This window comes from Esox lucius, chromosome 21 (genome assembly GCF_011004845.1).
Source record: "Esox lucius isolate fEsoLuc1 chromosome 21, fEsoLuc1.pri, whole genome shotgun sequence".
Classification (NCBI taxonomy): domain Eukaryota; kingdom Metazoa; phylum Chordata; class Actinopteri; order Esociformes; family Esocidae; genus Esox; species Esox lucius.
The window spans coordinates 23,779,959-23,807,063 of NC_047589.1; the positions used below are offsets into that span (position 1 = coordinate 23,779,959).

Genomic DNA, 27,105 nt, shown 5'->3' on the forward strand with positions numbered 1-27,105 from the left:
TGGGCATGTACTTCACTTATAGAGTGCTGATTTTATCTCCCTTTTTAGATGCTTGTTGCCCTAATGTTTGTTTTTCAGAATAATACCATTTGTTTTGAATATCTATGTTTTAATTATTTGTTTGAAATAAAGTTTAGAATCTGATGTCATCATACTGTAAAAGTATAGAGAATAACACTTTCTAGTGATAGTAATGTTTCTTTTTTCTTCAGAAGAAGTACAAAGAGTATAACAGCAAGGTGAAGATGTCTGGCTGGAAATACTGGATATTCTGTGTCATGTACTATAGGCCCACAGTCAACCAGCTGCTGCTGTTGTTGTTGTCATCAGGCCTTATAAATCTGTCTATGGAATGATCAGGGGCAGTTGATCTGTGTGTAACTGTATGCCTATCTTTTTGGTCCCTCCGAGCCTCTGTTCCAGTAAGAGACTTTCTCCCCCTCGCTCTCATTTCTGGGCAGTGCTCACACATAAGCTATCTATGATTCATCATTTCAGGGAAATGCACCAAAAAAAAATATGATTTTATATTTTTAGTAGTTCATGATGTCATTTGTTACAATAGAGACATTTGTTTGCTCTTGTCATTTAATTTTTGGGGTTAAGAGAAAGGTTAGTCAGTGACATGTTCAAAGGTTTCCGTTATTGTGCTCTGGTGAGCATATGTAAGTGGAAATTACTATAATTACAGCAAATGGTCCATTAGATAAAAAGCCTGTGGTTGATTAAATAATGATTGATTTTGTTGTTCAGCTAAAATACCTAACGCCCTACCTTAATACCTAATGGTTATCCTAGCATTAACGCTGAATCGTCAATATTATTTTATCTGGAAAACCGCCTAACAAAGACTAATCAGGACAATTAAAACACAGTGTCATAGCCTTAGACATCCCTGTATTTGAGACTTTAAGTCTCAATAATACAGTGTCTATTTAAATCCAAATGCCTATATTCCACCAGGATACTAAAGGATGCTCATTCCATGTTCAAAAAAATGCTTTTAGCCATTATGCAGAAACTGAGCATTTCTGGTGCATTCAAAATTGATTCCTCTTTCTAAATAAAGCAATACAGAGTTGCATTTACATTTTTACATTTTAGTAATTTAGCAGACTCTGTTATCTAGAGGAACTTGCAGTAAGTGTATATATCTTAAGAATGTTAAGTGAAACAACCACACGGCTTAGTGCATTCTAATCAATTAATTATTAATCGCTAATAATTAATGTGCTGGAAAGAAGACCTGAACAAAACATGAACAAAGTTTACTAAGACAACAGAGATGTTGTCCATGGAACAATTTCAGGTACTCCGCAATCCAAGCCTCCAGGGTATGCTTGTTTCACCATTGAGGTGCGAGGACAGAGAAGAGTTTTTACCCTGTGGATTGGGAATAGCCTTCCTGAAGTGGGGGTACGGTTAAGAGCCCAGATGTGGCAGAACATAGAGATGTAGAGCTTGAGCATTGCCTGAAGATAGAGCGGGGAGGCTCCACTTGTTGCTCCAAATGTAAGCACCATGACCTTGGATACGAGCTTCCACTGGAAGCCAGAGGAGTGTTCAAAGAATCGGGGTGACATGGGAGAACTTAGGGAGGTTCATCACAAGGCAGTCCGCCGCATTATGAATAAGCTGTATGGGTTTGGTGGCAACATGCCAGGAGCCCTACTAAGACTGAGTCACAGTAGTCCAGACATGAGACAACTGGTTAAGTATGTGCTGCTTCCTGTGTGAGGTAAGGTCATAGTCTACAAAGGTTGTAGAGCCTGAATCTGCAAAGGCGAGTCACTGCCATGATGTTAGCAGGGAACGACAGGGTGTCACCTAGGGCCATGGTTCTTTGCAATCTGGAAGGGGCACATTGTGCAATTGTCAAACACGATGGACATGTCCTGGTGCAGAAACAGAAGAAAAAGTTGTAGTTTTTATTCCAATGGAAGAGCAGCTTTGTCAGTCTTGTCAAGGTTAAGCTTGAGGTAGTGGGATGACATCCAAGCCGAGACGTCAGCCAGGCACACAGAGATTAGTGTTGTCACCAAGATGTCGGGAAGGCAGGAAGGATGAAAAAAGCTGAGTGTCATCTGCATAGAAGTGATAGGAAAGACCAATCTGAGGACATGACAGAGTCAAGGGACTTGGTGTATTGAGAGAAGAGGAGAAAGCCTAGAACCGAGCCTTGGGAAACACCAGTGATAAGTGGCTGTGTGGCTATGTCATTGCACATCTGGATAACTGCAACTCACTGTTCTTAGGACTCAGCAAGATGTGCCACTAAATCCCTACAATTTATTCAGAGCCAGATATGCCCAGATCCAAGGTTGGGAGATAAGATGTGATGGGTTAGTGTCCGAGGCAGCGGATAGATCTAGGGGAATGACAACAAAAAGAGAGTGAGCTTGGGCATTGCGAAGAACATCTGCTACGTAGAGAGCATTCTCAGTCGTGTGGCCCATTTTGAAGCCTTAAATCTACATTGTGTTGATAAGAAAATGGCAATCTTCTTTGGATAAATGGATGATCACATCATGTTTATAAAAGGAGTTGGAAGTAGGGATTGTTAACCTTCGTCACACGGGCATGTAACCGGTGTGTACACAATCACTGTGAATTTCCAAAGGATGTTTACGTACAGTTCACCTATTGACATATTTGATGTTTGACTGTGGCCGTGTATGTCCCCATGCTGCCTCTGGGTGATGTCATCCGGAACCACAATGTCACTTTTCACTGTTATGCTGATGGCACATGGGATGACACACGGTTGTATATTTCAATGAAACCAGGAGAAGCCCCAAAATTAGTCACTTTGGAAGAATGCGTTTCCGATAATAGGAAGTGGATGACGGAGAACTTCTTGCTTTTAAACAGAAATGCTCGTTTTAGGACCCAAGAAACAAAGAGTTTTGTTGGCAGATCTCACAGTGAACCTCGACGGTTGCATGGTCATATCCAAAAAAACTGTGAGAAACCTTGGTGTTAACCTCAACCCTGACCTCTTCTTTGATGAACATATAAAATACTGTATATCTCAAGAGCAACTTTTTTCCATCTTTGGAACATTGCAAAAATCTGAAACTTTTTTATCAAAAACTGATGCTGAAAAAACAATCCTTGCTTTTGTTACTTCTAGATTAGATTGCTGCAATGGTCTTCTAAGTTACCCTAATACATAAATAAATAAACTTCAATTAATGCTGAACACGGTTGGTAGAACCTTAACTAGAACAAAAGAAAAATGACACATTACTCCAGTTTTAGCCTCTCTACAATGGGTACAATGGGTGCCTGTTAAGGCAAGGGATGATTGTAAGGTTTTATTGTTAACCTATGAAGCAATACATGGACTTGCTCCTATTTACCTTGCTGAAATGATCCAGCCATACATACCTACACGTAACCTAAGATCGCAAGATGCAGGCCTTCTTATTGTACCTACAATTTCTAAACAAACAGCCGGAGGCAGGGCTTTCTCTCATAGAGCTCCACTTCTGTGGAATGATCTGCCATTTAAGGTTAGAAATGCAGACTTTCAAACTCAGAAAGGCAAATGTTCTAGTATCTACTAAATACTCATCTCTTCAGTATGGTCTATGATTAAGTGTTGTCTGGCTCAGGGGTGTGAAGGTGAACGGAAAGGCTGATACTGTCCACCCTTGCTGTCTTGCCAGGTGGGCTCTCATCTCCACTGGCATGCCATCTCTCCAATGCCATTTGGGGGTGGGGTCACTGAATTGCTGTTGTCTTTTCGTTGCGCCCCTCCAGCAATTGGAGTGAACTCTGCTGGCAATACTCGGCCCTCATTCAGGGTGGTTGCTGTTGGTTGGTGTCCCTTTGGTTGATGCTGGGCAATGTGGGTGGATTGGCTTCCTGCCTGTTGGGCCACAGTGTCACTGGGCCACCCTGTCTCAGCCCCAAGGTTTTACGCTGCTTTATTATTGTGCCAGGGGAGCAGGGTCAGTTCTCCTTCTCCATTGTAAATCCTTTTAAATCTAAGGAATGCGGTCTCTACATGTTCCTTGTCTCCTGCTCTGTTTAAACTCAGGAGGACATGAGGTCTTGGCCCACACCTCCGGAGTACCAGGCTCGAAAGATTCGTTGCTGTCCATGTCCAAAGTCCTCCTGGTTGTGTTGCAGATAAAGATGATACTTGACGATACCAGCTAACACTCTGCTAACACCAAACCCCCCCCCCCCCCCCCCCAGCTAATTGGTTGTTCCACAAAGCGGTTCTAGGCATAAGCGACATAGGTGGTTGCTTAGGGCCCTGACCATTAGGGGCCTCTGACCGCAAGGGACCCCCTGACTGCTAGTGGAGAGGGGGCCTCAAATCAAATTTGGCCCAGGGCCTCCAAAAGGCTAGAGCTGACACTGATCACGGGCACTATTCCTGCTGGCCTTGGGCCGTTTAAATGTGTAAGCAAGGCTAAGCCATTAAGCATTATCAGGCCTAATTCCATTAACGTCACTAGTTTCCTTAAATTTACCATTAGCAATTATAATAATAGGCTTAGGTCTTTTGCTCTCAGAAACCCCTTCCACCCATGTGTGCCAGCGGGGATGTTTTAGCAGGAGATGGTGGATGTTATACAACGCCTCAAACAAACTTTTTGTTCACCCGCCTCTGTTGCAGATAGGTGAACAAATAGGTATGTTTCGTGAGGTTTCTCAAAAAAGAAAAACTCCTCTTAACAAGTATCATGGTGTATTGCTGAAATGTGAAATTGTAGACAAAACCAGGTGTCCACCTGCAAGTTACCATTTTGGCATCTGTGTCTGAGTGTCTTCTCAGTGCTACTCACTGCAGGCTGGCTTGAGTGTGGTAATCTTACGACTTTGCCGTCAGTTCTCAAAGTTACAGTGAAAATAGATTAAGCTTGTGAATAAAACAGTGTAAATAGTCAAAAAAACATGAGAACAGTCCCACTTTTTAGAGGTAAAAATTATCTTATTCTCAAAATGTAGCCTTTCGTTCTACTGAAGTCTGCAGGCCACAGTTAACACAGTCTGTTGTTTCCACAGCTTCATGCGGTCCGACAGAAATGGCAAGGGATTCCAGTCCAGCTACGAAGCTAAAAGGCAGAAATACATGAAAAAAAAAAACATCCATCGCATTTTTTTCCCTGCGTGCTATAATTTACAAATTTGACATACTCATACTTGAATTGAGAGATTTAATTGAGACTTAAAATAATTGTTGGTCCCAAAAAAAGCAAGTGAAACGCCCTGCTCTATTAGAGCCCTGTGTGGCAACCAGTGTCTATCCTCATTTGTCATGTGTTAATTTTAGACCATGGTGGTACTGGAAAGGAAGGTGGTCAGGCTGCTGATCGTAACTCTGATATCGCCAGAACAAGGCGGGTGAAAGTTACCAACATATGCTGTCTGTTGGTGCCAGTTATCAAGCAATGACTCTGTGCCAGTTTCTCGGCAGCGCCACTCGGTTTCTCCTTGATGGGCTAGCACTGCATTTACATGAGAGAGTTCAAGTGCTTCACTTGCGTCTGTTTATTTTTAGAATTAGCAGAAGCTTTCGGATAGTTAAGGGCAACTTTCTATCGTGATGAAGGTTGGGCAATTTTTTCTCTGTTTTCTCACCAACATTTGTTTGGTAATTGTACTGTAGTGTAAATGTTGTAAAAAACTATCGAAATCTGATTTGGTGGGTTGCTGACCCTTAACACATAATCATACCTGCCATATCTTCAACAAGCATTCACCCTATCCCCTTTAATTCTCCTCCCAAAACGGAAGACACCGGGAGTCCACTAAACATACTTTTCCAAGGTCATCAGTGAATGGATTTTTGGCCGCAATTTCTACATAATGGATCACTGTCAGGAGGAAGAAACATTTATGTCCAGGGACATTGTTTATTCAGGAAGTGTGCATTCTGCCTTAGCGGAAGCCATGCCTGACACATTTCGTGTACTGCATGTAACACCATCTAAATCCCATGCTGGATGAATAATTAATGACCTGTTCGTAATAAGGGAGTACGTATTTACAACAGGCATCAAGCTACTAAATTATGTATGAACGCAGAGTTGATAGACATCAGGTAGGGTTTCATGAATGGGCAGTCAGCGTTTTTGTAGAAACCAATATTCTTCCAGGGAACACTTTGTACGATGATTCTTTCACTGCAGGTTGGCGGTTTGTTTGTCGTATATATTTATTATTATTCTTCCCAAAGGTTTAAGGTCATTGGGTGGTCAGCAAAGTCAGCCAGGATACTGGTACTGTATGACCTAATATGGAAACACCATGGCTGGACAGGTGTAGATGTCAAGAGGAAAGAAATAGTGAGGAATGGAAGACAGAAGAGACCCGCCAGCTGAGAAAGAGAGAGAGATAATGTGCATGCAGACATGTGCGGGTGTGTGTGTGTTCATACATGGGAATAATGTTACCTAAAACACACTGTAATCATGACAGAAAATCTTTCACTTTTCAGTAATTATTGAAAATGTTTTTCAGCAGAGCCTTAAACTGGGAGTCTTCTTTCTACCCTAGTTATCACTCTCAACTACATTGCTAATACCAATAATGATAATACTAACAGATGGTAATCAGCTGTTGTTTTTAATGGGATAATGGAAACCAATTGGTACACAAAGCCGGATATTCAATAATTAAATTGTTCCATCAAGTCATAAAATGCTTGGGTTTAAATGGCTGAATGGGTGTTGGGTTTCAGAAAAGCCTCTGTGAAAGCCCCCAACATGATATGAAGCCAGCCGTATGAACAAGACAGATACAAAGCTCTATGATGAGCTGGACTTTATAATAATAATAATACTGTATGTAACAGTATTACATACATAATATTTTAAAAGATTGAAATTGATTACATTTCAGTGTCAACTGAGAATACATTTTGTTCCTTTTCATTGCCTGAATGAATAGTTCTGTGTCTCTTGCCATTTAAATGCAAATACTTAAAAGTGTTTGTTTGCAGTTTGCCTGCTGCGATACTTACACTTTCTTCTACATATTGTTCTCAGCCCCTTTGTGTTGCCAGGAAAATATATTATTGCAAAAGTTACCAACGTATTCAAATGATTTTGAACATCGAGTGCCTATGATCCCAAATTATTCACATGCTGTCAATGCTTCAGCAGTGCAATCGCCAGATATTGTCTTTCTTTTGGTCTCTTTTTGAGACGCATGGCCATGTCCACAGGAGCACCCCCCTCCCTAAACTCCGCCCCCAGCCAGCTGATTGTGTGTGGTTGACGTGTGACGGGAGAGAATGGAATGAGGAAGGATATTCTACACCACACAAAGAGAGTGGGAACATGCTTAAGGATACAGGACTTGAGATGATGATGAGGCGGGAAGACAATGCCTCTCCTTACAATGACCCAGAGGGATGTCAGAGGGCCCACTTTGTTCTTGTCTGTGTTTTCCTTTGCAAAGACCCCGACGGACCGGATAGGGGCGAGATGACGTCCAAAGTATTGGTTGCTGACTAGCTAAAAGTAACGCTCTGAATGTGTCTAGTAACGGAAAGCCAGCGGGCTACAGTAGGTCCTCATAAGTTAAGAGTTGGTCTGAGCCGTCCATCCAGTATCTGTGGGACAAGCAGAAAATGGAAAAACATGACTATGGCGGCGGTGTGTCTCTGTCTCCGATTGACACCTCGCCCCGGAAGGAATGAAAATGGTGCGTCACTCTTTGTCAATATAGTGCTGTTGGAACACCATGGCTTTTCACGAGTTTTCAGATGCAGTGTGTCTCTGTTTTGCTTCTAAACCCAGGCGGGTTCCTGACAGAGCAGGGATTTCACCCCATGCAAATGAGTAGCAAGTTATGTATGTGAGGGACATTCTCTAATTGCTCACATCTACACACATAAACATACTTGTATGTTCTTATATGTGTGAGCGCACACAGAATCACACACATCCAAATTAAATGTTTGCTTCAAATGGCTTCCTGTGATTTTGTTTCATCGTTTACAGTATGCTACACTGGTCTCACCTGAAAAGTAGAATTCCCAATTGGCTAAATCAAATCAACCCACGAGTCTTTCCACAACCCCTTAGCCAAGCTCAAGGAATGTCTCACAAGGTACCTTCCATTCAGTCACCAGAAAACACGCCTCTGGGTCTTTTTTCTTTTCCCCCCTGTCATGTTTTAAACTGTCAGAGCAGATTAATTAGTTAACGGGTACTGTAACAGGGCAAACCACAGACGCTAAAGACCAAACAGGTCTTCACCGCTCTCTGGTGAAGTGATGCCAAAGCCACAAACAGCCAGTAGACTCGAGGTGGAAGAGGCCAACGGTTGCTTTAGAGATGAGTTCCAATGCTTTTTAAGTGGGTGTTGTATGCCAGTGGACAGTGGATATGACACGCTCCCGTCAATAGAATTTCCATTGCTTTTTTACAGAAACATACTTTCGACGGGCAAGGTGGTACGCTCGCCTGAGGTTCCATTCTCATTTGGTTTTGCCTGAATCAGGTTGACTGTACCCCTTAGCCATTAGTACATCAGACCACATTTTAAAGAAGACCAGAAATAAGTTACAGTGAGGTGGAGACCAAAGGCCAGTCCACACATTCTGAATGGTCTTTTGATTCAATTCTGTGTTCCTTCCTTTTAAGGAAAGTGACATTTGTTCGTGACACAGGGTTGGATTTCAGTCGGACAGCGTAATTGTTTCCTCAGATTTCCTAGGCGGTCCAGCTTGGCGATAAGCCAACAGATGACCTGGACTAACCTTTGTCCACAGACTGAACCTTCAGCTGTAGACTGGGAACATGGACATTATTCTTTCTTTGTCATACATATAAATAAATAAATAAGTACACTCTCTAGAAAGTTTTTCTTTGCATATTTGGACATATGGATATGTAATCTTCACCTCAACCCTATTGACAGATAAAGACTAATGTAACAAATGACAGTGAAAGATTTTACTTTGGAGTCATTTATTCATCAAAAAATAATAGCAATTTCATAGTGTGGAATAATTAAGCACACCCTTCGATTTAATGGCTTTAATTGACTTCTTTGGCTGAAATAATGTCAAGTAGCCATTACTTGTAACTGTCCGTGAGTCTCTTAGATCGACTGGGAAGAATGTCTGCCCACTCTTCTTAACAGTACTGCTTCAGCTGTGTCACGTTTGAAAGCTCTCTTGCATGCGCAGCCAGCTTCAAGTCCCACCACTGCATTTCAATAGGAATGAGGTGTCGCCATTGAGGTTTTTCAGCCAAGTTAGTACAGTTGCTTTCTGATAGTTATCTCATGCACTTTGACATTGATTGTGGTAAGAGAGGCCTGTAGATCCCTCGATGATACCCTGGGGTTCTTAGAGACTTCTATTAACATCTGTCAGTCGGCTCTAAGCCTGAATTTAGTGGGATATGTCTTACGTGGACTGCAAGTGGTCTATACTTTTCTGCATTCGTAGATGATCCATAAGTCAGTATAATGACAAATTAAATAGCTTGGAAATGGCTTTGTAACCCTTCCCAGACTCATTGGCATCACTAGTCGTTCTTCTGAGTGCCTTGGATAGGTCTTTTGATCTTGGTATGTTGTGTTACCACACACCCATATGGTTGAGACCAAACCAGAACAAGTCTCTAATCTTTATGAAAGGTTTGACCCTCCCATGTTACTTTCTAATACTTATCTTATCATTTGCACCTGTTTTGGTGAATCTGTTTCTAATTTTAGTCTTTTGATGTGATGGAAAAAAGGGGGATGTATTGCCATAATAAATGTCTGGTGACCATTTTGCAAACTCAAGTATACCAACCGTTTTTTTTTTTTTTAAATGTAACTGTTCTCTACCGATTTTCTGTATCATGCTGTTAGTCTCAGATTGATAATGAACTCTTGTTTTTTCCATGAGCTAATCAGTTTGCACATGTGACACTTCGTTCCAGAGGAGAGATTTTAGTGGAAATGGTGGTTGTCTTCACTACTCTCGGGACATGGGTCAACTGGGAAGGGAAGTTAGGGAGATGAGAAGGGGAGACAGCTGGACAGTGTGTGTGTGTGTGTGTGTGGCTCTTTACAATCCATTAGCAGAACAGTGAATGAAACCAAATCAGTGGACCCCACAGTATATTGACCCCCCCCCCCACACACACACACACACCCCACCCTTTCACCCACCTCTCAACCCCCCCCCCCCCATTTCCACTTTCTGTCCAGTGCATCTGTTGATGAAAGCTTTGCTTGGCCATAAATAGGACAGTGCACAATAAAATGACCAATGTGACTCTCAATTTCAGTATGACCCAAAACATTGGACTCACAAATACCCTATGGCTGCTTATAAGCCCTAATAAATTGGAAATAGCAGGATTGGATGGCTGGCGAAAGGCTATAACACTTAGCCTTCTTTACATACGTAAAGTGAAAAAAAGTCTTATAAATGTAAAAAACAACAGAGTTGTTTCTTGGTAGAATCTCCTTCGGCACCCATGCCAAAGGCATTCTAGCAACATTGGCGAACTTTCAGGGCGAGCTACATTTTGTTTTTATTACACAAGCTCAGTAAATTTCGTTCAGATTCATCAATTGACAACAAGTTTCTATCAGTCTCTGATTTACATGCACATTTAAATCAGGGCTGATATCAGACAACACTGGCAAAGTCAAAACCTTTTGGAATGCCATTTTATTTTCTTTGGTATTAAGATTTGTGTACTTGTCCTAATGAAAATAATCATAGGATAAGCTTTTCAGAATATTGAGGCTGGTTTTCCTTCAAAAAAGATTTCCCTCTGCTTTGCTCTTTTCATGTTTCTTTTGATCCTGCCAATCTCCTCAGTCCCTATCAATGACAAGCATACTGGTAACTTGATGCTACCCCTACAAACGTTCAAAGACAAGGTTTGAATATTGCCGTCCATTAATGACTCCCAACCAGATATAGCTTAAGCAATTTGGACCAAAGAAAATGATACATGTTGCTCCGAGAAATGTTTGAGCTCATTTGTCTTGTATTGGTGAAGGCAATCAATACTTTCTGTAAGGAAGGTATGTACTCCCTTTAGATAGGTAGCAAAACAACATACGGAAGGTTTTATGGACTTCGTCTTCATTATAAACGAGGTCATAGGTCAGTAGGTACGTGTGACAGACCGTTACCACACAGCGTAGAAAACTCTTTTAATGCTATTCTAAGTGGATTGAAGCTGTAGTCCCCAAAACAACAATAACAGAGTTTACTACTGTGTCCTGGGCCTGATCAACACAGGATTAGCGGAGGTGAGCTCCAAGAGGATGTGAAGGCAAAGGGGGATGAAATAATCCCCATTAGGTGAAGTGGAGATAAAGGGGTAGGGGGTGCATGCCTCCCCAAGAAAGGGTGTGCCACAGGGACCAATTTCATTACCAGTGAGGCTCTCCCAAATCAAAGAAAGAGTCTGATCTGCTCTGGGTTTAGTGCTCTGTTACACTTCAAACTTTTCTCACCCACAATCATATGCCACAGTCGGGGGGGGGGGGGGGCAGTGAAAAGGTGGGATCTTGGACCTTGACCTCATAATCAGAAGAATCCTTAAAAGGCCTGATGCATTCCAAAAGGGACCAATGCATTAAACACATTGATTTAAAGTCCTAACCCTGATGCAGAGCAACAGACAAAACCGCCTTTGGGGTTAGTACATTTAATAGCATTATTCATGTCTCTCCCGGTTGCCGATAGTATTACTAGGTCGTAAAAGCACAATGCTCAAACTGTTTCATCATTCAATTAAGGATATTCTCAGAGGTATATCTTCCGAAATGTGAGGGGGGAAAAAACAGAACGGCTTGAATGAGGTACCATACAAGATCGTTATGGCTACTTAAGAATGTCTCAATATCAGTTTTTGTATTAAACACATGATAACATATGCATGAAACTGGGTCGACAAGATGCTAAGAGCAAGGACATTTTCTAGACAGTGAACAAGTTGGTCTTTCCGCTATTGTAAAAACATCATACAGGGGCAACATTGCGTCTCCCCCAACATTGCATCTAGACAAAATGATTTCCTTCTTTCTGTGCTGTGCCCATCCGGATGTGGGGTTTGTACAGCAGGAGGTGCACTGGGAGCTAACGTACAGACCCTGTGGCTACTACATCAAAGCAGATTTTGAAGAACTCACCCCTACCCCCTCTGTATCTACCACACACACACACACGACATCATCTACACACTGATTAGATAGGACTGGGATGATGTGTGCTTATTCTTTTCCTAATGTTTTTTCATCTGGTGCTACTGACCCTCTGAGAGGAGCACCCTGGGAAGGGCCACAGGGGCTCTTGAAGCAGGGGGGGGGGGGGGGGTCAACCTGTGTACAGCAGGAGGGGTCCCTCGTCACCTCGGCTGCATTGCATTTAATGACTGGAGTTTTGTTAGGTCAAAGAGGGAAATATGCTTTTAAGACCTCATTAGTGCCCAGCGGTTGAAGAGCGGTAAGAAGCTAAAAAGCCAAAAGAAGAGGTTCTGTCGCTAGGGTAACAGCTAAAAGAAAGCAACCCGAGAAATGAACAAATATAATTTCAGATTTGTGCTCCGAGGCACTGTGGGCATAGTTGGTTCACGTAGACACTGGATGCCGATTTCCCCGGCTATGGACAGCACATTATGTTATTACAATGTGTCTTCGATAAGCTGTACTGACGTCTGTCCAGGTGAACCAGGTGAACCAGGTGAACCAGGTCGGTGTGATATACTGTAATGTACAGTGTTGTGTGTTTTCAGTGCATTTCATTAAACCTTTATTTATGCAGTGGTCCCTGTAATTGTTAAGAGTATGTCCCAGAATCCACGGTTTTATACGTTTCTCTCATTTTTATCATTTATACAGGGATAACCGACATAGACCCACATCTCATTTACGACGGCGCCCTCTATTACACCCGTGAAAACATATACAAAATACAGATTACATTTCGCAATAGGAGTAGCAAAAACAATTCAGTGTAAAATGTTCATTCAACAATTGTTTGAACTGCATTATATTTAACTTAATAAGGTCTTCCTGCAGAAGATTCCAACAGTGGAATCTTGCCAACAGTAAATACGCTCTTCTTAGACAACTAAGTGTAGTGTGAACCTTGCCCTGTTCCCTTTTCCCATGGTGCATATATGTCTGTGGGCAGTTAGCATAATTCATCTGCTATGACGGCTGAAAATATGACTGGGGAGAAAAACAGACCCGGAGGCATGCTTCCGCATGATTGGTCGGAGGCATGACATTCCTTGTGCTTAGTTCAAAGGTTATGTGAGACCGGAGGTCTTCAAGGCTGTGAGATGTTGGTTGATACCGGTTGCGTTGGCTCAGGTTAATAGCCTGTCATAATGCGTTAGGGTACGGTTGGTAGGAGGCCCGTGGGCCAAACACCCAGTACATCATGAGATAGGCAGTATGTTCATCAGCAAATGGTCACACGCTTGATTTCAGGAGTGGCTGTGTGTGCGTGTAATTTGCACGTTCACAGTGCTTTAAGAAAGTATTCAACACCCTTGACTTTTGTTGTAACAGCCTAAATTAAAAATGCATTATATTTTGATTAGACTTTGTGTCTCTAATCTACACACAATATTGTATAATATCAAAGTGGAATCTTGTTTTTAGAAAATGTCACCAAACAAATACAAAACAAAAAGCAGAAACGTTTTGGGAGTACCTGCTTAAAGAGTACTTGCAGAACTGTATTTGCTTAACAAATTGCACAGACTCTATATGTGCAATCAACGTTATTTATTAGGCTCTGAATAGTGAATCAATACCCCAGTCACTACAAAGACATATGACTCCTTCCTAACTTTAAGCACATTCTAAATATTTGAGGAAAACATGTTCAGAAAATAATGGGGGTACCAATTTGAAAACCCGCTCCGAAAATCATGGGGGTACCAAACTAGCCCAATCAATGGATGATATTTAAAGGTGTGGTGGAATTTGGGGGATTTTGAAAGTAGTGATTTATTTTTTAATGCTATCAAATGAACATCCCTAAAAGTCCATTGTCTTGGCAGCAGGACAGCGTAATTTCATCAAGTTCTGTTATACTGTGAATAGCTGTGTGTGTGTTTGTGGTAGAAACATATTGTATTTTCTTCCAAATTTTGGCACCCTTTTTTCATTTAGTCTAGTCTTTGTCATTTTGACTGATATACCGTTTTGCTAAAATTCTTGTCAGTTAAATATCGATTTGGTTAATATCAAATTGACAAAAACCTTTTAGCTTTTTTAATCAACAAAATGCCCTTACATTTTAGTAAAATCAAATGTACTATAGTAAACATATATCACTGACTTTAGGGTATAAAGTAGACCCTGCCACATAAGAATAAAGTTATCCATTAGAGGGTAACACTGTCAAGTTCACCTTTACCAACCACTATGGCAGACAGCCCCCAGGTGTATGGGAATATGCAAAAGAAACATCAAGACATATTCAATTACATTTGTCCTCTAGTCTTATAGGCACACCGGGTTTGATTTGCTAGTGCATAATTGCTGAACCATGGGCAGGGCCCAGCAATGGAAGCGTCACTGTTGCAATGCTTCTGATAGCCACAGTGGATTAGCACAACTTAACTCAAAACTGTGCATCAAATGGGGCATCCAGGATTTGCATGCATTTTATGTAAGTAGATAACAACGAATGAGCTGATCACACTGAACTTTCTCTCCAAAAACCGTGTGTTCAGTAAGGTTGGTCAAGACAATAGCCATGGAAATAATTGTGTCTCATCTAGTTTGAATCAACTAAAATAAGAATAAAAATGGCGTTATTGTTTTTTTCTAGATCTCTTTAGTCAATAATTGTCTCGTCAATTGCAACTGAAAAATAGGTGTTTAAATAATGTTTTTGTCACTATTTACTGTGACAGAATTAACGTTTCATGTTTTTTACGGGCTTGTGGAATGCAGACACAAAAACAAACATCAGGACCTAATGGTTAGAGCCACAAACTATGTAATTAGGTGTTCCAGGTAAAATACACCTGTCTGTGGGAGGTCCCATCTGTGGGAGGCTCCTGTCTGTGGGATGTCCCTGTCTATGGGATGTCCCAACTGTGGCAGGTCCCTGTCTTTGGGAGGTCCCTTTCTGTAGGAGGTCGCAACTGTGGGAGGTCCCAACTGTGAGAGGTCCCTGCCTGTGGGAGATCCCACAGTTGGCTAGTACAATTCCTAATACAAACCTCTTTATTAAGACAAAGGAACATTACAATCAAATCTGGACTCAGGGGCAGAATATAATTTCCATGTGATTGAATATATCCCCTGGAGCACAGTAAACTCCATATGGCAGGACAGTGAATCATTTATAAGGAACTTTTAATGTTTATGAGTTTATGAGTCTCTTAGACTCAGGAATTTCACTTTCAACACAAACTTCCTCATGATTTATTTTTCGTTGTGTATGCGTTTTATTAGGCATTTATATAGACCATAGCGGTAATGGCCAATTTCACAGGGATCCAAAATATTATCATCCCAATAAATAATATGAATGTGATACTTTTGAAGGTTTGATGACCTTATAATATTGTTAATTGATCACCGTTGGTGTTAGTAATCCTACAGGTGGCTCAATGATATTGGGATATGCTTTCTTAACTTAATTAGATTTCTTAGTAATTAAGTTGATTTTCCTAAATACATTTAAATGAAGAAAACTGATCCAAACTGACCAATAAAGACCCACAAACAGTGTAAAATATCATCAGTCTTTGTTTTTATCATTACATCAGTTGTCTTTTCAAGGGCTGGCCACAAGGGACGTGACGAAACCAAAGAACTGGAGGCCACGACATGCTTTGTTCTCTCTGTAATGGAATCGACTGAACACACAAACACATTGTCATTTTGGTTATCTGTACAATTTTAGCACTGTCAATTTACAGCCCCAAGGCAATAGGCTTTTATCTTTCATTAAGCTGAGGACACATTATAGGGCCTAGCTAATGAAGAGAATAACAGGTCAACTGTCATTTGACGGCCTGCATCGGAAGCTTTCCCATTCACATAGAGTTTTGCTTCCTTTCTCTTCTATTGCGACATCGCTCTGGCAACCAAAAACCGTTAAACCTTTGTTTTGAAACACTTGCCAGGAAAGAGGCCCTTTGCCTCTTTCCTGTAGGAGACGGAGGATCAGGGCAGTTTTCTCAGCACAAATGGGGCATGGATGGGTTGCCAGCCATTCATAGCAAGATTACCACTTCTGTGCCACTCCTTGAATTGATCCACCAACGTAATTTCATCAAAAACAGGCACCTGGTATGGACCATTGATCAATACTGTATGTCCCAGATTGTATTTGCAGAGAGAGAGAAGAGAGACAACATGGAGAAAGAAGACAGAACAGAGGAGTGAGTGAGAAAAAAATATTTTGAGACAGAGAGAGAAGAGAGACTGAGATGTAGAGGAAAAAAAGAACAGTTATCAGTTTTATCGTCTCGCAATGGAATGCCCATCACACTGACCCTCTGGTGAACCAAGGAAGGAAATTCCCCAGACGAAGCATTCCCCTATCACCCAGTCTGATGGCCTAATCAGCATCCCATGCAAATCAGTTTAAATCCCATCCATTTGGCTAATCCCCATGGATTAAGTGACCTAATCAGGCCTGTGTTAGCCGTGTATGGGTGCTGTGAGTCAGAACCTGTTGTACCTGGGCTCTGATCCAATCACTAAAGGAACATTTTGGGAAAAGGCTCCTTTGGCCGCTTTCGGGAATGACTGGCTTTTGCAGGTCTATTCCAAGCAGGTCCGTTATCACTGTACTGACTAAATTACAAAAATGTGTAGGTGATAGGTTTGAAAATGTCAGGGGTTTGTGTAGAGTTGTAACACTGCTACTTAAGTTGAATGCCAAGCTTTGACAAAGTCTGTTGAACAAATAACGACACCTGCTTATCTAGCAATTAGTGACAATCAGATGTGACCTTCAGATGATTCACATCTTACAATACCCATGTGGGCTAATATTTACTCAAATCTTCACACAGCCAAGTGAAAGGCCACTTTTTTTTTTAAATGTGTCAAGGCACTGTTAGCAATAGAGTTACATAGTCTCAAACTAGTAGACAAGTATATTCTGATAGCCGTGTCAGCACTGGTAAAACCTGCTGGGTTGTGGCTCTGTTAGCTCATCCAGCTAAAGGCAGCAGGTTAGAATTGCATTCAGAGGCCATTAGCTCAGGCTTTGGGCAAACAGAGCCCGTCTGTTCAAACACATGCCGGAAGAGAACCTAATGAGGTTGTTTGCTGAGGTGGGGAAAAAAAAGTGTAAATTAAACAGGGATAGTACCAGTCAGCAGGGGAAATGGTGGAAATCCAAAGCCCTGACTGCCACCAACTCCCTGGCTAGCAAACTGGATGGCAGCCAACGTACATATGTTTACTCCAAAATTAAAATGCAATCCTTAGGGACTTGCCCTTGTATTGTCAAGAGGAAATCATTGGTGAGGAAAAGGGGAATGTTGCCAAAAGAGACCCAGCCTGCAGAGAGCGAGGGAGTGTGTGTGTGTGTGTGTATACGTGTGTGTGTGTGTGTGTGTCAGATGATCAAAAAGGCAGCTGTTGTTGCAGGTGGAAACATACAATAGCCCTTGCTTATGTGTCATAACACTACAGGTTCTCTCCATTTGGACAGAGACGGAACAAACGAGCGGAGAGAACAGAACAAACCATGACATCAAACCAGCGTTGGTGATTTAGACTGACGCAGGGCAAGGCTGTTGGCGGTTATCTTATCAGTGCTAGTGTGTAGTGGATCACCTTCCGTCGGAGTCATTATTGCCACTTATTTGTTTCCCACCTCGCAAACAAATAATAGGCAAGAAAAATAAGACCGACAACGGATTCTGATTGGTTGAAAAAGAGAGAATGGTGAATCCCCCTCCCCCAACGACTAAACCTCATTTTGATTGGGATCGGGGGTGACATGTTTTATTTTAGACAAGTGAGATCACTTTTATAAGGGCAGTTTTGACAGCTTGGCAGTTTGAATGTTGTGATCATTTGACTGTTCACGTTCGTATTTACTTTGGTTTATATGTTCACTGTATATACTTTCAAGTATATCAGTTCTATTGGGGTACTTTTGGGATACTTTCTGGTACTGTCCCAATTTAGATTTTAAATGTGCTCAGTACACTGAAATGTAGTCAATATACCAATAAAACACTAATCAAGTTTACATTAAATACATTACACGTATATAAAATGTACATTTAGACAGTTTGATGCATATTTAGTATGCCTAATATATATTCTCTTATATTTAGTTCTCCTTGGGTTATTGTGCATTGTATGCATGAGAGTAAATGTGTGGGTGAAAGAGAGGGTGAACGTCAGGCTTAACATGCTGAATATGGTTTTTAAAATATGCTAGCTAGTGCAGCAGATGCACTTTCTATGGTGATATTGATGTGTTTCACTGTGACCAGAGCCATACCTGGGAATTTCCCATGATGTCATGAATGTTTTGTTTTGCTGAATGATGGAAACTGAGCAACCTCATGTGCGTTTCTTTCTAATTGGACACTTGAATGATGCATCTTTTGGTTTCCGATAGTGGTTACAGTAAAGTGCCTTGAGTGGATAACTGAAGTTGTAATTAATGCCTGTGTATATGATAGGACGCCATGCTAGTCATGCTCCCATAGCCAGTGTATCGACCCATGACTGTAAGATCTGATCCCTCCTGGGCATATCCTCTGTGGCCCCAGTGTGAAACGGTGTAAAACCAGGAAAGGCTCGTGTGCATGGTAAAAACGCCACGACTTGATCCGTTCTCAGCTAGAAGTTGATTGAAGGTGGCCAGGACTTGTGCGAGTTCTGGATCAATGCTGCTGAATATTGCATCAGCGACTCTGACCTCTACTTCTTTTTTTTTCTTCTTCTTCCTGTTTCCTCTTTGCCTGTGCACTTCCCTCCACATCCCGCCTACCTCTGACTCACGTTGACAACCGGCAAACGTGGGTTAACCTCTTTCCAGAACCAGCTTTACACCTCCACCTGTCCTTTTTTTTCATTCTCCCCTTTTCTTTCCAAATCGTCATCTGATTTTTTTGATAGACAAGCGCCTGTGTCTTGACTTCCGCCCGGGCACCACGCTGGGGAAGCTTCCTTCCTGCCGTTGCAGGCGGTGTGAGAAGTGTGTCTGCCCCGAAGTCACTGCTCCTCTACTGGCAACATGCTGGATCCAGAGGGATGGGTAACCATACAAGGCCAACAGTTGGGGCCCCCTAGTGGTTCTAGAACACCTGGGCCTGAATGCATTCCGCCGTGTGACATGGTATTGGTGTGCTGCTAAAATAAAACACAGCTTTACTTATTAAGTATGAGACACCGCTGTGTATGGAGTCTGGGGAGGGCAAAGCAGAAAGGGGAGGCTACTCTGGTATTCAATCTTCTAACCGCAAAGGAAGACACACACACACACACACACACACACACACACACACTAGGATCAAGGGGTTTTGGAGCTTAAAATGTATGGCTGTAAAAAAAATTAAAAAAAAGTCCCAGACCTGTGGATGCTGTGTTTCCTATTGATTGCCAGCACATACAGTAACTTGGATAAACTACGTCAGTATTTACCAGGACAAACCCTGGGAGGGGCGGAGTCACACATTGGAGGGATTCACTGTGAAAAGGCTGTTCCTTTGTAATGTTACATCACATGTCATTTACTGTGGGGGTTTCAAAACCGCCATAGTAACAGGAAGCGTTTATTCATTAAGGTTATCCCTGTGCTTATCGTATTACCATTTCCAGTTTTACACCCCAGTGAACATGCTGAAGTCTGACACCCCCCTGAACATTTCCTTGAAAGCGATCCGGTGGATAAATTGGGGAAGGACCTGAACATTTCCCTGTCTTGTAAACTCAGTAAATATGATAGATACTGTCAGTTTGTATGTGGTTCTTGGTTGTGCCGGATTGGATATTTTTGTCTTATGGTATTATGCCTGGTATGCGGGGAAAAAGCAAAAAAAAACATGTGTGCGTGGGGGTGCGTTTTACTGTGTTTTTGATGGTGTGTGTGTGTGTGCTTGTGGCGCCTGTAGCGTTTGTGTGTCTCTGTGTAGGAGGCATAATGCTGAATGGCTTACTGAGCTGCTGGCTGGGAGACATGTCATCTATCCATTCTTCTGTCTTGTGTGTGTAGGGTCACATGTACATAAGGAGGCTCAGCCATCTAGGCCTGGTGCTGCCTTTTTTTTTCAGAGACATTTTTCTTGCTGGACCCAAAGCAAAGGGGGATTTACGAATGTGTTGTGCTCACACATGTCTATGAAAATGACACCATTTCATAAGGGCTCAGTGGCTATAATGGGGTAGAAACTGATCACATACACTGCAGGAGAATGTCCAGTAGTGTAAGAATAAAGAAGAGTTGTAATGAATAAGTGAGTCTTTGATAATGATGATACTAATCTCTCTGTCTTGTTCCCTCTCTCAGGATGCTTTCGTGGAGATCTATGGGCAGAAGAGGGGCTCTCTCTTCCATTCATGGCCTTTCCTCAAGACCGTGTTTAGCTTGGCCGCCCTGGGGGCAGCTGGAGTCACCATTGGAGCCATGTTCACCCAGAAGTGATGAGCCTGTACCTCTGCCGTGACTACAGGATTTCGTCTCTCGCTCCTTGTTCTTTCTTTTTTCATCACGTACCATTGAAAGCACTTCACAGCTCAGCACTGCCCATTACCAACCTGTCGGCTGGTTTTATTCCAGAGTTCCTGGCTCCTCAAAGCAAATTGCACCTATATGTTACTATCCAACTGCTGTGACAAAGAAAAATAATAACTTTACACATGTGAAAAGCGTGGAATGGTACAGATTTTTTTTTTTTCGAAAAGGTGCAGCCTCATATATTCATAGGCACTTACAGAAGGATTCAACTACGCATGTATACTAGTCATCAATGAACAAGAAGAATCCTTGGAAAGACTGCATACTCCTTTTTTGATCATTTACAAACATGGATATATACACACACCAACAAAATATTGCGGGCAAACATATTTACAAACGTAAACCAAAAAACCAAATTGTGCATGATTTTGTGGTACACTGACAGAAAAGTTTTAGAAGGAAAAAAAAAAGAAAAAAAACAATTGTAGCAAACACAGAGCTTCCCGTCACCAGCATGTGTGGTGAAAGCAATTTTTTTTTTGCCTGATTAAACTAATGCATGCATGATCAAGCATTTTTTGCTGAAATACCGGTTGTGACAGAGACTGGGTCATGCTCACCAGACCCGGAAATGGAAGAAAACGTCCTAAAACAGATTTCAACCGGGAGGAACTTTCTAAACATCACAGAGAAATACTCACGGCCCCCTCAGCTTGAAGGACAGATTGTTGAATCGCCTTCGTCCATTTTTTCTGTACGTGCGCATTCACTTAAACCGGACGTCTCAGACATTACTGGCTGCATGTTGACATGATCCCTCTTGCCGTAGAGATCGGGATTATTTCTTTTGAAAAGTAGTGCTAATTGGTTGAAGAAGCGAGCTAGCCGTTTGTGGAAGTTTGTTAAACACACACAGTTTCTCAGTTGGAAGGGGCCGCCATCATGTGTGGTGGACGACATTCTTACTATTGACTTGTTTTGGTTTTCGTTGTGTTGCAATGTTGGATACTGTTTGGTCTACTGAACGTGGCCAGGTGTTTTTTGGTAAGGGAGGGAAGTTTGGGTTGAGGCTCACTGTTCACAAACCCTCAAAGGAAGTTCAATCAAACCAAGCAGATGTTGAGAATTCCCTATTAAAGTGCTTGTGTCTGATTCCTCCCCTCCTTCTTTGTTCGCCAGAGCACAAGAGTGTGACTAAATGTTGAGAATGTGTCCATAGTTTCCCCATTAACAATAGCGAGCCCCAGAAGCATTGTCTCCCCTCTGCCCTAAATATTAGAATAAATATTTATCGATAGAGTTTTCTTTTTCAATCCAACCACCCGCAGGCTGAATGTTTGATCCATCTGCCCCAAGTCTATGTAAGAGGAGGTTGTGGAGGATCGCGACTTTCACTGACCTACTACCAGGTAAAGGCCTCTTTCCCACTGGACACGCCACAGAAATAAATCTCTTCAGCCCAAGCAGCTGCTCTAGATCAGGTGTATCTGTGTGTGCGTGCTAGAGAACAGAGGGGCCATTGAGGCTGCTTTGAGAAAATAGATTTGATAAAGCGTTGGTTTGTTGGTCCATCCTCCCATTCAACTCCCGAAGAAAAAGCCTTGTGCATTCTACGGATGACCTTCTGTTATTACGTCCTCCCTTGTAGCTATTTATTTAACTTATCTTCTTGTTTTAATCCTCATTTTATCAGGTTAGTGGACTGAGAACACATGCTCGTTTACAGCAACGACCTGGGTAACGATTAGGGTTAACTTCCTTTCTCAAGGATCGAGATACAAATGTTTCAGCGTCCATTTCTGAGATTGCCTTCCCTGTAGCTATCTGCTTCCTTTACAGTCACTCTAACCAACACTGCTCAGTCACTCTCAATAAAACTTAATTTCTATCTCATATTTTCAGGTTCATCCTGTCTGTCCCTCTCCCTGTCTTTCCCATCACACTGACAAATCTCTTTCTCTCCCTCCCTCACACACACACACACACACACACACACACACACGGTCTCTGCATACATGCCTCTTTATGGTTAACTCAGACTGGCGTATGGTACAGTACAAAGGGGAAAAAAGAGCAACACGATCTGTCTGCTGCTACTTCCACCCAAGAGAGAGAAGCTCATCGATCACCTGGTATCAGATAACGGCCCAAACAGACTCCGATGGGAGGGTTGATTTCCAATCAGTGGGAGCAAAGACACTGATGCACCACTCTAGCCATGAGTGAGACACCAGGGCGTTGCTGATCTACTTTTTAAGGCTCTCAGTTTTTTTAAGGTCTCTGGTTGGTTAACTCCGCTGTCTACCTGCTGAATTGCCGTGTTCTTCGTGAAGCACATAAGAGAGGTCTGTTCAGAAGATTGCAATGTTTTGTGTAGAACATCTTGGGTTTCCAGTCAAATAGGATCAAAAAAATGTCCTGGAGTTGGCATGAAGTATCGAAGAGTAGCTCTGTGTGGTATTACCTACCGCAGGGAAATGTACAGTGTTTTCAGACGATTGTTTGACGAGAGAGTTAAAGTTGAACATATAAAGCTAAAAAAAAGTGTTGATTGGCAGCTTATTTTTTTTACACTGATCCCTTTGTTATCCAGCTAGACAGATCTGGTCATTAAATTTTCTTTTGAACTCACAGTCTTATAGTTCTAGCCTCAGTGTTCAGAGTTTACAGTGCAGCTCATTAGGCTACAAGACAAAAGATTTTTTAATTAAGGATAAAAAATTATATTCACAACACTGATCAGAGATAAATTGTAATTTTACTTGATTAAAATTAAAATAGCAAACACATCAGAAATGGAAGAAGACTGACATTCTATTAATGTACATTTATCATATTTTATTATTTAAGAAACTGCAGTAATACTTAATATGTGTCTTTCATCGTCAGGAAAATGCAGGAGAAAACCCAGATATCCTGCGCAAGGCAGTGTATGTAATTTAGGAAACTGATTGGTCTAGTGATTGCACTGAAGAGCATACATGTTTGAACTGTTGTACTTTCATTAATGTTCTCGCTTAACAGGAAAAGGAAAAAAAATAAAACAGCACATTGTTTGGATTAGTTACTGGTATTGGTCTAAAACTAAAACGATGAAGAGGCCTTCCAATCTTAGCAATACCTGTGTGAGATCAATAAACCAGAGTTTATTCCCAAAACAGCTATCGGTTATGTGTTTTATTATTTTCTTAATTTATTAGGTTTGACTGCTGAAAGCACTGTGTTGCAAGTATTTGATCGGTGCAAAGTATATTTTCTCTATCTTCACAAAGGGCCTTGTGAGAAATTACTGAGGTGACATGAGACAAAAAATATGGAAATAAAAATATCTCATAAAGTGTTACTTTAATTATAATTCTGTATGCAGGCTACACGTCTCTCGTCTCCATGGTAATCTGATATTACTGTATAGCCATGCTGTTTTCATTCTGAATGACGATAACACTTTCATCTCATACTGTAAATGTTACTATATTTGATAATAGTTCAAACATAACTATCTGGTTATTTATCTGAGCTCATCTGAACTATTTAAATAATTATGCTGAAAAGATAACAAAAAGTTAATTTGTTAAAATAAAGGTAAGGCTTGAGATGCTATTATGCCAAGACAAGCATTTATGGAGAGTTGTATTTTGCCTCTGACTATCAGATTAGTTTGTACTGTATATTGTGTATGCTTTGAAAAGGATTTTGTAGCTCAATGAGTTTGTAATTATTTTTAATGAGTTGAGAATGAAATGTAAAACATGATAATATCAGTTACCTGAGTTGGGCTCAATTCTTATTGAAATCACTCTATTGCAGAAGTGATTTGAATGTAAAATTGAATTCATGAAATACATAGCTGCTCCATTTGATTTATTAACAAATTATTGATAATGGATGCTTTTTTCAATTACTGCATTGTTATTTCTGTTGTATTTTCTGAATTTCTTCAATTCAAGTTTAGAATATTTTTTTTTGTTTAGAAAATGCTTACATACGAACACAAAAGTAAACTCAATGTAAACGACCTTAACATGTGTGTGGCACTCTGTCCTCATCAATAGACGGCTAACAAAGGATTACAAAGTTAATTGCATTTACATTTTAGCAATTTATCCCAGTGGTAGTTGGGAATCTACAGGGAGTACTGGAGAAGACACCACAGGCTTAATGATAAATGATCGAAACAACAACAAGTGTGTTTTGATGAGGAAGCCATAACCTACGGTTTTACATCAAGACGTTTTGTCTACCAGTAAGTTAAGTGATTCTGGAGTTATGTCAGCAATGTAACTCGCTCCTCGAGGGAATGTCTGTTGGTGCAGCAAAATGCTTGTTTTCTGGCACCCTAACAATATGGTTGACCAATCAATCAATCAAATGTATATTATAAAGCCCTTTTTACATCAGCAGTTGTCACAAACTGCTTTTACAAAACATCCGGCCTGAAACCCCAAGGAGCAAGTAACAACAACGCTGATGCACAGTGGCTAGGAAAAATTCCCTAGAAGAGGCTAGAGTTTGAAGAAAAAAAAATTCCACAAGATTACAAAGCAAAGAAGTGCAATCAAGTTGATAATCCAAACATGCTCAGCAAGTATATCAGTCCCAAGTTGCACTGGAAATCACAATGAGTGAGCCCACAACAGTGCAGACTGCTGCTGTGCGTGTGCATGTGTGCGCGCACATGCTGGGGGGTGAATATATGTGTTCAGGGTGCGACTGTGTGACTCTGAAGAGGGCTGGGCTGTGTGCAGACCTGAGATTTTGAGTCCAAGGGGCAGACGTGTGGTTTAGCCGGAGCATAGGAGCTTCTGGTCAGACTGTCTGTCCAGGTGGAGATGCTCCTGGACCATCTCGGCCTGCTAGATGGTGGCAGTGCCAACAGCCTGTGACCCAAATGGCTGAGGTCCCTTTCTGCTGCACCGTTTGGAGTGGACGTCCCGGACGACGGCCAGTGTTCCCGCTGTGATGTTCTGGGCTGAGCTCAGCCCACTCCGAAGAACCAATAGGAGTTATCCTACTAGACACTGACACTGTCTGACTCTCTCAGTGGGTCATCCTTCCTATTGGACAAACCAAATGTCTTTTGTCAAATGAGGTTGAAGAGGCTGTTACCTCCCTCACCGAGGAGTCATGATGGCTGGAACATTTCTGATGAGGACGATAGCATGCTTTCTCCTCTGTCTGCTGATGTCTGGTCCCTTGTTATGGCAAAACGCAATTGGTGGCAGTCCCCCGAAAAATTTTGGGAACCACTGATTTTAGCAGATATCTTATCCAGAACAACTTGCAGTAATGAGTGCGTACACTTTTATACTTACCCTGTGGTTATTGAACCCAGAAGCCTGTCCTTGCTCTACCAACTGAGCCACAAAGGACACGAGAGCGAACAGTTGGAGTAAGCACGCATTGAAATGGGAATGGTTTACTTCAAACTGCACATGATCATATGGAAGACCAAATAAGCTCCCTACCCTGAGGTGCTGCATGCGTGCGTGCGTGCACATGTGTGAGTACACAGAAGCTTTTGTACCTCATGGATTCAAAACACACACGTACACTTGGCATTTATCATGGCTTCCCACTGCAGGATTACAGTAATAGGTCACGTGAGAGAAGGAACAAAGCTATGAAGTGTGACAATGATTCAGTGGGAGGACTCAGAGCAATCTGGTGTATGCCGGTACCAAACAGCAGCTCTCACTCCCCTTTCTACCTGGCTGCCTAGCGCTTGCCAGAGAGGATGACGCTCATGATCATCATCTTCATTTCAGAGTCATTATTATGTACATTATAACAACGATCATCTCTATGTTGAAGGCGAGGATCTGGGTTTACCCTATGGCGTGGCACCGGGGGCATGGCACAGGCTAATTAATAATCTCCCTGGACAACCAGTGCTCATTCCAAATGATGCTGCTTTAACCCCTCTCGGCGTTCTACACCCGCAGGACTCAACCCTGTCCTCAGAATTTTCAACATATCAGGATGGAGGGGGTGGAGAGGGACTAGGGAATTAATTTAATTTGGGTCCAGAGCACTCGCTGCGGAGAAGAAAACCACACACTCCACGTATGAACTACTTGAGCTCCGGAGAAAGAGAACAAGAAGAATTTTAAATCATGTGAAAAAAGTGGTGGTATTTTAGTCGGCAGTTTGGCTGGTGGGGTTGGAAGTTGTGTGGATAGCTAGATAATTGCTGGCTTCGTGAACTGCTGTTTTCTCACATTCTTTGGCATCAAAAACAGATGACTGCAGCAAAATTTAAGACTAAGTTTAATTTTACAGTTGGGAAGGAAGTGGTGGAAAGAATGCTAAGTTTTGCTTTTGGTAGAGACAAAAAAAGGAACAGCATTCAATAAATGTTCGCTTAAAAATGTATAAATGTTGCTGTATATACTGTAATCATCGGTTAACAGATTTTGCAGGACGAACGAAATATGACATTGGTAGGAAAGAACAAAACATCTCATTGGTGACATGTGTCTTTA

At 41.7% G+C, this 27,105-nt stretch overlaps 1 protein-coding gene across 1 annotated transcript in view; it reads left to right on the forward strand.

Moving 5' to 3' along the window:
• Nucleotides 1-21,777, forward strand: part of bcl2a (BCL2 apoptosis regulator a) — a 55,649-nt gene extending 33,872 nt beyond the window's left edge. Inside the window, exon 2 of the mRNA XM_010899349.3 lies at nt 20,453-21,777. Coding sequence (XP_010897651.2) covers nt 20,453-20,587 — 135 coding nt within the window. The 3' untranslated portion in view covers nt 20,588-21,777. The remainder of the gene's footprint in view (nt 1-20,452) is intronic.
• Nucleotides 21,778-27,105: the final 5,328 nt, after the last annotated feature.